The sequence below is a fragment of the Diadema setosum genome, chromosome 1 (assembly GCF_964275005.1).
Source record: "Diadema setosum chromosome 1, eeDiaSeto1, whole genome shotgun sequence".
In the NCBI taxonomy this organism is placed as follows: Eukaryota; Metazoa; Echinodermata; class Echinoidea; order Diadematoida; family Diadematidae; genus Diadema; species Diadema setosum.
Window position 1 is genome coordinate 44925600 of NC_092685.1, and position 11836 is coordinate 44937435.

The window sequence follows — 11836 nt, forward strand, 5'->3', positions numbered from 1 at the left end:
ACTCGGGGGAAGTGGGCCACAGCGTAAGCGCCAAAGAGGAGTCGATAGCATAGGTCTCTATAGGAAACTTGCGCCGTGCGCCCGCGTACGCATTTGACTAAAACACCGGGACCATGCACCTTTAAAGCAGACATGACTCCCTATATCGAGATGTTGTCATAGTGAGGATGCTTTTAAGAGGGAAAATTTTTAGAGCTAAATATGTTACTGAAGTTGGGATAATATTTTGGGGATGAAAATTACACAATGAAAGTAACAGGTAGTCGAATTCATCTCTTGAATCGAAGATGAAACTGATTTATAGAAATACCTTACTCTTTGTTGTACACACTACACACACACACACACACACACACACACACACACACACACACACACTTGCCACATTGCAAATTTTATATGACACACAGTGATATGCCCCGTAATATCAGATTGTTAGACCCAAGTGTATTTAAAGCAGACATGACTGCCTACATTGAATTACGTTGTCATAGTGAGTATGCTTTTAAGAGGGAAAATTTTTAGACCTAATACTAAAGTTGGGATATTTTTTGGATCAAAATTACACAATGAAAGTAACGGGTAGTCGAATTCATCTCTTGAATCGAAGATGAAACTGATTTATAGAAATACCTTACTCTTTGACGTTGAACACATCAGGGCTCATGATGACTTGAAAAATAAGTTCATAAAGATGGCTGATGAATATAAATACATATGTATTCAGTTCTCTTGATGCATCCCTACATACCACTTCTTCATTACACACACGTGTGATTAAAAAAAAAAAAAAAAGAAAAAAAAGCAAAATGCATCAAAAGTTCTGGGGTATGATTGTAGAGAACATTAAAGTGGTTTGACAGGGTTTATCGTACAGTATGTCACATACACTGGGTGTTAATCTCCAATCATTCACATCAAATCTTGAACAGAGAATACATGCAAACTACTACAGACAAATCAATACATGAAAGTAGTGTGTTTTATTGTTTAAAACTGCACAATACGAACAGATAACAATTTGAAGGCTTTATATGTTTGAAGCAATCCAAGCTGTTAAAATATAATCCAAAGGCCACGAGTCTCAAGGTATGTTACTTTACCTTTTGAAAGCAATACCACACACGATAATCAATGTTTGGATGTGCCCTGCATGGCATGTACGGAAGTTCATGTCTGTAACCTATGTTTTGGGCCTTCTTTTCTGCAACAAAATAAGTTACATATGTACAAGACTGAAGTAAGTTTTATATATCGAGAGTCTTTTCATAGAACTATTTACATGATGGAATACAAGAATAGCTGTGGTTCGCTAGGGACGGGCATAATAACAAGATGACAACATCTCCAAGTTTGTGAAAATGATGTAAAATGAGAAATCGGGTTAGGTTCTACTGAAGAGTGCAAGAGTCATTGAAACAATACTAAGGTACATGTATAGCAAAATGTCTTCACTGAAATTCTCTGCACTGCAGAAGTACACATGGGTACGTTTTATCACAAAAGTAAAACATTTTGGGTATTTTCATCTTTCTTTTTTCTTTTCTTTTTTTTTGGGGGGTGGGGGATATTCAACTCCTGGCAAGCCATGTTCATGCCTTGAATATAATAACTATTGTGCAAATAAGTAGTCTCTCACCTTGCAAAAAATCTAGTCAAGGAAGAGGGCCAGTACAATTTGTGCTAAACACAAAATATGCATTCGCATCATCACTCCATACCTGGAAGATTTGTAGGTTCTTTTCATTGTAGAAATTACTTATGGAAGGCATAATTAATTTTTTTTTTTTTCCACTGAAACATTGTCATGAACAAAAACAAGTGCCAACATAAAGTTTCTCTAAATGTGTCTGAAGTAGAGGCTATTACATCTAAGTGCTGAGGGGTATATTGACATCTCACTTGCTATACACAGCTTCATATCATGGAGTTTCTGTCATCTTGGGCAGTGCGTGTAACAAAATCAAATCAATTTCCTGCATGGAATGATAAGGTTGGAAGTCATTTCACCTTCTGTCCACATTTGGTTTCGATTGAAGGCCCTTGTTCAGCTATAAAACAGATTCACTGACATTCAGTTTCTTCCAAGAGTGAGAAAAGAGCAGGATCTTATTCAGAAGCCCCCCGTGGATTAACAACAGCGTTTCCATCCTTTTTCATCATCTAATCGTCCTCCCCGTCCTCCTCCTCCTCGTCCTCCATCTCCTCTGCTGCCTCCATGGCCTCCTGCTGGGCTGCCCTGAGTGCAGCCTCCTCCTCAGGGGTGGGGTCCTCAGCTTCAGTGATCTCGGGACCGCTGGGGAACTCCTCCTGGACTGGGGGTGGGGGTGGGGGGCTGTAGTTGTCAGGCGAGTACTTGTGGCCCCAGCCAATGTAGACGTTCTCAAATTTCCTGATGGAAAGTGAGAAACAAAATTATTCAAAGATTAGATTATGCATTGTGAGAAGGTATATCATGATATGTGGACATTTTCTTCATTCATTTGTGCCGTGTAACAGTACAGTGATAATCAAGTAGGCCCTAGTTATTTGCATGTGACTGACCCAAACCGGCAGGTTGAATATAAGTTGGGTATACCCATTTCAACAACAAAAGTTGATATTCTAGAATGACCTATTTGAATACAAGGTTTATTTCTGATGCAAGTCATGTACATCTTTTTAAAACAAAACCTTATCGGGGAGAGTATACCACATTCTCACCATTATGCACTCATTATCAAACCAATGGTAAGAGAGAGGGTACTGTTCAGTGTGTAGTCAGTTTATGCTTTTGGCTGTAACTTTATAAGAAATTTATGCCATGCAATTATGCCATGCAATACAGAAGATTAGTGATCATCCTGATGACAAAGTTTGACACTCCAACAAAAAGAGGAACCACTAAATACAATGAATAGGGAACCCACTGCTCTGAAACCAATACTGAATACTTACTTCTCTGTTCCAAAGGCAAAGGCACCAGGCCACAGGTTGGACTGGATAACAGCAATGGCATACTGAGGCACCAAGGTGGAAGAGAGACGGGCACTCCAGGGCGAGATGTTCTCAATCTCTGCAAACACACACATGATGAAAAAGTATACACATCACTATATTCGGATACTATATTTGCAATGATTTGACATCTTGAGTTGTTTCTTTACAGGCAGTATTTAATGCTTACACACAACCACTGGAGCTCTACAGAATGGTTATTAACAAGGAAACTTTAAAAGGACCATAAAGTTTTTATTGAACCTAACTTCAGGTTTCTAACATTTTTGTTGAGATAATGAGAAACATCTTATAAAATATGAAAGAGCATGTAATTCCACTAGGAATTCAATGTTCATTTGATGAAAATTGGTTTTGAAATGGCCGAGATATCCAAAACAGAGCGATCCAAATAAAAGGTGGGACCCACCTTTTATTACGATGGCTTTTTTAACTTTGTTTTTGTATGTTTCAGCCATTCAATTTTTATTAAATAAACATTGAATTCCTCTTAGAATGGTATGCTCTGTACTACTGTATTTCATAAGGGGTTTCTTGGCATCTCGCAAAATGCCCAATCCTCATCTCCACCAATACTATACCGTCCCTTTAAGCAAGCATAAATTCAAACACCATAATATGTCTGCAGCATAAGAAGTTCACATATTTGCATCCTTTGGAATAAACCACCCCCAAACATTCAAAACACATATTCAACATGTTTTACAGCAATATGAAAAAGATTTACAAATCTTTGCACAGAAGAATCTATTGGTTCCAGTTTATTGAGTACTCACCAACATCCTCTGAGATGGGGGTGAGGAGAGGGGGTCCAACCTCTGGCTCAGGCTCATCGGGCTCCTCCCTCTCCTCCTCATCCTCTTCGTCCTCAAAGTCGTCTTCCTGCTGCTGGACTGGGTTGAACCAGGAGCAGCGACCCTGGGTGTGAGATAAACGATTCATCGATTAACTCTCCAGCACTCTTATGCACCTCTTACTATGTTACCACAGATCAGTTTTGGATAATCAAGCATCCAAAACCAAAAGTGACAATGATTTGTTACATCTTTAACCACCTATCTTTCAGAAAATGTCAAAATCAAAATGGCACTTGTTATGAGTAACACCGTGAAGAGCTTGTCCTACTCAACATGACCTTAATATCAAATTACTTTCTCAGTTTTGTACCGAAAGTTGATGATTAAATGACAAGGGGGCTAGCTGCTAACAGTCTTAACCTAACTTTCAAGATGTAAATATTGTACACATTTGCATATTTGTACATCACAGGAGTCAAAATAATGAAGTAGAGAGCAAGAAGGATGCTACTGCACTGATATATATGGTACTTTTTAAACAGAGGATATACAAGTGAGGATGAAAAGAAAAAGAGTTGAGAGATATAATACCTGAGGGAGTATGTGCTGCACGTGGTGGACCCAGTTGGCCAGAGAGGGATCCACCAGATCCTTGACAGGGATGCCTTCAAAGTCTGGACTCTCGATGAAGCTATCACGGTCTGGAGACAATGAGATTCATGACAGTATGGTTAATGAATTATTCTTACGCTGCGTACCTCTTCAACAAAATCCCTCATTCTCCCATATCTATTGCAGATTAGTATTGAATCCAACTCATTGTTGGCTGAAAAGCCAAATGAGAAACATCTGAGTGAAATTTTTATGGAAAATGTCCTTTTGTTCCTCAAAGGAGACAAGCTTTTGATTAATTTATATTGAATGCAAGGAAGGAATGCGCATTTTAAGCCTGAATGTATAGAGGGTGGTATTGTACACTATTGACTGGACGCTTGATGTCATAACATCATAGTACAAAAAACAAACAAACAAAAGTATTACAACACCAAGAGCTTGAGAAATGTGCATTTTACTTCAGATTGCTGAGTACGATGTTATTCTATTCACCTTTCATCTATTCCAAGAGTAGAAATTGAGAAGTTTGCTTGAAATGAATGAGTTACATTCAAGAAATTTCTGAGTTATTCAGATAAGCATAATTTCACAATGTATACAAATTTTTGTACATCATCTCAAATGAGCATGAAAAGATGAGATACCATGATAAATTACTCACTTCCATCCTCTTCCTCTTCTTCCTCCTCCTCATCAAACTGGTAGAATCCCAATGGGCTGATCTGGGTTCCTGCAGAGATCCTGGAAATCTGTGCCCTGAGGTAGTTGGCCTCGGTTCCATTGAAGGGTGGGTAGCTCACAATCTGCAGAAAAATGTATAAATTAAGTTGGTTATCAACAGATTGATTACATGAGGCTAGGAGATGAAACAGCAAAAGTTCCAATGGGGTTGAGCTGTTAAATTTATGAGTGTCATTTACGCGTTACATGACAATGATAAATTATGGATAAACAATGATAAACCATAACACACCTACAACAGAATCACAGAAATGGAAACTATGACTGCATATACACAATCAATATTGCAGCCACTGACAGTGTGCATGCACCTATGTGTCAATAAAATGACAAGAGATTCCAATCAACAGTGCAACAGATACTAGCAGTTTGCTTTGAATTAGACTTCAGCTGAGTTTGCTAATTGCACCTTTGTGTATTTCATCATGATTAATCTGCATGGCTTCCACAATCTTGATGGCTTTGCACAAGAAATCATTTCTTACCGGTTGATCCAACCTCCCAGTGAAGAACTTCTTGATCTGTCGTGCTGTGACAACCTGCAGAGGTGTGACTGGAGGAAGCTTGACCCAGGGTTGGCCAGCTATGAGAGACAGAGATATAAAGCAGAGTATGATAACATTCACATTATTCCATTGCATGTTAAATTGGAGATATTTTTGTTTTTTTTTAGTAAAGAACAAATGGCAGTTAGTGATGGATTAAGGATTACAATAGTAATTCAAGTAGACTTGATAATCAGTTGTACTTCAAGAGAAAATGTCTTCAGTGTTTTTTCAACATGATTCATCATGCAGTCAATACATGTGTATCATTCATGAGGCTTGAATTTATGATACCCAAGCAGGGTTTAGTAGAAGGCAAAGACTTAGGCTCATCTTTAACCTGTTGAGGACGGGCTACAACACGCATTTCTCATAGACACCTGCCCGAGTATACTCGGGACATGGCTTCAACAGGTTAATAGGCTTTACACTTCCATACAGGCAGTAACACAAATTTTTCTCATCTTTGCATGCACTGAGTTCAACTACCATTGACTTTGCACATTATGATTACACCAAACTCACAGCATCGGAGACAATGTCAAGAATACTTCACAGCATATTGCAGACCACTCACACAACTACACTATGCAAGAGGACAATCAAATCATGCTCTCTATTCAAAGACTCACGTTCATTGCAGACGAAGAATGTTTTCTTGTTGGTTCCGGTACGGTTCTCCTCCCTTGGGATGACAGGAGGAGGCTTGTAGTCTGGCTTGGGAAGAACATCCTCCTCTGCCTCCTCTGAAATTTCAATTGAACATAACACATTATGATAATAACCTGTTGTCAATCACTAGGGTGGCATGAAATTCTCCAAACTAACGGAACTGTAATGCATTGTCTAAGTAATGAGAAAACAAAATGAAACTTTTACCGGCTGAGACCACTGCAATTCATCAGATGAAACAGACACTAGTTTCATTAGACACTCTTAGATTCATCTCATCAGAACGATGCTCACGACTTGAAATGGTAACGAAATGGTCTTTTAGACAAGAATCTACTCTTCACAAACTGTTCATTGCTTCACATCAAACAAATGGAAACTATTTTGTACAGTAAGTTGACATCACTCACCAATGTATTCATCAACTTATCATATACCCAAGATACACTGACATGTTGTTAATTTGGTGTGTTGATATAGTTACCAGTACATGAAATGCTAGTGAAAACAACAGAGGTCATAGACTGTAATGGTGTTTCAGCAATATAATGGCACAAAATTATAGCTTCATAAGAAAAGTATCTGAGATCTTACCGCCTTCTCCCTCTTCTTCATCTTTTTCTACCTCTGGCTCCTCTGCCTCATGCTCCTGTAAAGAGAGCAAACAATGCTGAAAGTTTAATATCAAAGATAAGAAAAGATGACTTGAAACAAAAAACAACAACAAACAAATGACAATATTTGAAAATGTAAGAAATATAAAACTGCTTATTCCAATGACCATAACAAGGCTTGCCTACCTCTTCTTCTTCCTCCTCCTCTTCTTCTCCTTCCCTGTACTCCACCTCTGCCACGATGTAGTTCTTTTCTGTACCAAAGATCTTTCCCCAGTACCGACATGACTGAAGAGGGTAGTTATCCACAAGTTGCTTGAGTGCCAGGTAGATTCTCATCATTTCTTCTCTGCTCACACCAACCTGCAATGCAAAGCGGAAGTAATAAATTCTGATAAAGAATGACTGACAAACAGTAATGCTAATCACATCAATGTCTCTATGACCATCTATGCTGCATTTGTTTGCATTTGGAACATTAGCCATTTAACTTTCGCTAAATTTTAAGGAGTGTTATAACAGACTGTGCTATACCAAAGTATACCACTTTTTTGAAGTATCATAACTTTCTTATGATACTACTGGATATGGAGAGCATCTGTAATGCCTACGACTCATATTTGAAATCTATTAAAAAAATACCATTTTTATGGTCCAGTATCTTACAGTAAAATCACTTTGCTAAAAACATCTATATCTACTACACTGTAGAGTTCCTCTGCCATACTACTATAGTAAATGGATGTTAAATTAAGTTATGTTGTTTAATGATTTCTCTACCATAATCACTATCATAAAATTTCTGACTCATTAAAGGCATAGTTTACCATTTGCAGATGAAACAAAAACCCAGCATTAGTGCTTCGAAATAGTCCTAAAATGTGAGTTAGGGATAGAAACAGCCAATGCAAAAATTTGAACCAGTATAATCCATGTTAAGTATTGTTAAATATACAAAATGTGAACAATAGTTATAATAAGAATGTTTTCAGACTAAACCGTCTACAGTTACGGTTTAATGAGAAAAATAGTGACATCTCCTTATATTTTAGGCTTTATTGCAAAAATCTTATATGATAGAATGTTTTGTGATACAACTGACCTTCACATATGCATCAAAAGTGATATCTTGAACATTTTTAAATCTTTGCCCCCAAAGGTAGACAGGACCTTTAATTGCTTCAAACATATTTTGGACAAAAGGACTACGTACTCCTGCCTGGTCGAAGTAGTACATGAGTTCTGGAAGGTTTGGCAGGGGAGTCTCCACTTCCTCTTCTCCGCCCTCATGTTCTGCCTCTTCCTGGTTCCTCTGCAAATGAAAAAAAAAAACAACAAAACATTAGCTATCTTCATATGGCATCTACAAAAGGTGTTGTTTGAATGAAATCAAGCACAGAAAGGAATAATTTCTCATCATTTGAAAAATCATTCAGTGGTAAGTTATTAAGACAAGAAAATCTTGACGGGAGTCTGTTTACCTCAAAAAGCGCCCTCTGTGTTTCTGCAAGCTGCACCTCAGTTGACCTGTCCACTTTGTCGAGGATTGTGTCTGTGCTTGAGGTGAACTTGGACTTCTTCACGTCCTTGCTAATGTCCTCGAAGATATCTGTACAGTGGAAAGATGTACAAAATTTTTATTGATACGAAGACATGGAAAAGGCACAAATGTAATCCCTTCAATTTATGTAATAAGTGGCTTTTACATTCCAACTGGAAGGGTGGAAAATTGCAAAAACTGCAAAAGCAGGGTTTGCCTTCTCAAAACCTTTATTCGGCTTTGCAATAAGGAACCATCATAACCTAACATCACAGTACCATCCCCCCCCCCCCCCCCCCCGCTGTATGAAACCCACAACAGTTTATATTGTATTCAGAATCAATGGAGTCATCACAAACACGCTATGTTCCCTTTTATAAAATGGGTTCAAGAATGTAGCCAATAGGAAGCGCTGAAATGAGTCACATGTGCTTCCTTTATTCTAGTCCCATTGCACTGCGTGTTAAATCCTATTGCCGTTCGTCTGTGCGCGCGGCGGCTCCTTTGATGAATTGCATGCATACGCGCTGTCAATCCTGTAAACAACTTCTAGTTCGGGCTGCTGCCGGCCGGCGCCGCGGCCGGCCTTTCTTCCCTTGTGCATAACATGTGTGGCGTACGTATACTCGACTCTTACACTTTGTACAGTACAGTAGACCAAGCGTTGTGGGACCGGACGCCTACATGGAGTCACTTTGAAGGGCAAATCCAACGATTTAGCAGGTTAATTCTCACGCCGTTTTCAGAGTATGTTGTCTAGTAGGCCTATATGAGGAGTCTATATCAAGTCTTTAAGGTAAAGGGTGCATATTCTATGTAAAATAAGTAAGTTTTCATGCGGGAACTTAAGTGTCCGGAAACCCAACCCCCATTATACAATTAGACGTCTATACTGTATGTGCGGGATTTCCGAGTGCGACGTACATAAATGTTTCGGACGAACATCTTCGGACGTCTTGACCCACAAAGGTACGTGAAAAACGCTGAAAAATGCTGTTAGTTTTCGAATTTTCGACCCATTTTATAAAACAAATGATGCACAGGATTATTTCGTGGCGTTAGTGGAGGCGTAGCTCACTCTCGGGTTTTTACAATGTAGTGCAACGTGCACTCGGCTTCGCCTCGTGCATGTTTCACAATTGTATACCCTCGAGTGCACTATACGCCTACACTAACGCACTCTATCCTGTGCATCATTTGTATATTAATACACAATTTGAAGGGGGAAAAATGGATCAGATATGAATGTGTGCATTGTACTCACCGACAACATTTTCTGGTCTCTCATCAAGAACTTTTGTGAGAATTCTGCTCAAATGGTCATATCTGTGGAAAGTGAAAATAGTGAAAAACATATTTGATGCAGAAAAGCAAAGCCCAATTGACATTCCTGCAGGACAGCCTAGTTCTCAAAAGTTTTAAATCATTCAAACAGTATTTTTTGAAAGTTACCTAAAGGTATGTCATGCAACTGTACATTTAAGCACAAATTGTACAAGAAATTAGACTAGAGCTCGATTTTATTCTCTAATCCCATGTCTTCTTTGTTGCAAATTGGCAGGGTGCTTTTGTAGTTTGAACAAAACTGAGGAACAATAAAACATATGACAGCTTCAGCATATTTCAATTCCAGGAGACTAGATGCATTCAAAGAGCAGCATAAGTCTAAGTTATAATATCATTGGACCAGTCCTAATCAAGGTACATTGTATTTATAACATCATGGAAGTATCACATGTCTAGTCTTTAACACTGTAATACTGTATGCTGACTGATTTTGTTGGTTTATTTGTAGGATTTGTTTTTCTTTATAAACTGACAGAGGGAATTAAAATGCAAAACAAATTGTCCAAGAGGTCATTGTGTACCTGTATATGAAAACATGGTTAACACAAGATCAAGATCGATGACAGCATGAACTACTCTTAGAGTCGTACTGTAATGCAGAAATATTTGTGGGACATCACTTTTCATGGATTACTTTTAGCTGAATGTCTTCACCATTTTCTATGCACTTTTTAAATGAGTTGACTCATGCATTTCGTCAGCTTTATACAAACGAGCGTGTGGGTTTTCTGTAAAGGCCGTAGGGGTCTATCAAAAGTCATGATTAAATTCTTGTTACAACAAAGTGAAAATGCAGATCCAAAAATTATCATCTAGGCCCAGGCCTATAGTATAGAAGATATCTGGACCTACATATCTTTATATACCATCTAAACGTTACCTTACTGTTCAGCGACAACAAAATTTAGATATAATGTCAATGAACAAAAAACTGCTGGTCCCAAGGACTTTTTGTTTTGTTGTATGGGGAGATGCCTGAATTCAAATTGATTGTTTGTGTTTATTCACAGCATTTACTCACTGAGATATGCAAACACCATTCTAATTCAACAATTGTTAGATTGCCTATTTTCTACTGCCAAGTTTATACAAACTTACAAGTTCAGATTTGATTTGGCGCTAGCCTTCAGCAAGTATGACTTTGCATTCACGAGTGCTTCTTCTTTGGGAGTCAGATTCATGGCCATATTTGGAGGAGTTGCAACTGCTGCTTGTGGGGTTCCTGTTGGAGTCTGTGGCTTTGGTGTGCCTTCCTTTGGAGTTGCCTCATTATTCTGGGGCTCGTCCATGCTGAATTAAAGACGAGGTGCTGACAAGTAGTAGGGTAAGTTTTGCTGATATTCTTCCGAATGTTCTCTTGGGGAGTAGAGACAGTTCTTCTTGCACGTTGCTCCTTTTTTCAATGAGACTTCATCGTCAGAGACGAGTTCTTGGATGGAGCAGCAGAACTTTCTGGCTGTGCAGTCTCGATCTCTGCAACACTTGCTGATGAGGGTTATGCTGCAAGGAAAAACAATCAAAGGCAGGGAATTTACGGAAGTAAGTTATAAAGTGAACTGTTTATGTCTACGTAGTACCTACGTAGAAACTTACTTGCTGGAAAGTGACGACTAAAACATAATAAAAACATATTTTTGTACCTGTACTGTACCTGAGCTTGGGTAACTCCGTGCACAGTATGTCTGTTCTCGTCGGTGTCGTTGCTAAGGGATGCTCGTGGTAAATATCTCGTATCGACGTCACTTTGCTGTCGAGCGAACGGGACGATTTTAGGCTTTTAGTAATACTATTTAGAGGTAAAAAATAATCATCAATAATATGATAAAAAATACATTAGATTTTGGCAAATTAATAAAAACATTAACTAAATGTTTTTATTTTGAAAAATAAAGGTGAAAAATTCCACTGAAAGTATATTTTCTGTTAGTTTTAATTCAACCACTGACTTCACGGTTGAGTGCATTTACG

At 38.4% G+C, this 11836-nt stretch overlaps 1 protein-coding gene across 2 annotated transcripts; it reads right to left on the reverse strand.

The window, feature by feature from the left end:
• Positions 1-964: 964 nt before the first annotated feature.
• On the reverse strand, positions 965-11623 carry LOC140236426 (radial spoke head protein 4 homolog A-like). Of its 2 annotated transcripts, none has more exons than XM_072316355.1 (14): positions 11520-11623; positions 10967-11368; positions 9786-9847; positions 8463-8590; positions 8195-8293; positions 7168-7344; positions 6962-7016; positions 6328-6441; positions 5636-5733; positions 5071-5212; positions 4386-4495; positions 3774-3915; positions 2938-3055; positions 965-2392 (listed from the first exon to the last, which is right to left on the reverse strand). In XM_072316355.1, the coding sequence occupies exons 2-14, from the start codon at positions 11155-11157 to the stop codon at positions 2164-2166; spliced, it is 1665 nt and encodes a 554-aa protein (XP_072172456.1). In that variant the 5' UTR covers positions 11158-11368; positions 11520-11623; the 3' UTR covers positions 965-2163. The 2 variants fall into 2 exon arrangements, with proteins under 2 accessions (XP_072172456.1, XP_072172460.1); XM_072316359.1 differs by having other exon boundaries at positions 11509-11570.
• Positions 11624-11836: the final 213 nt, after the last annotated feature.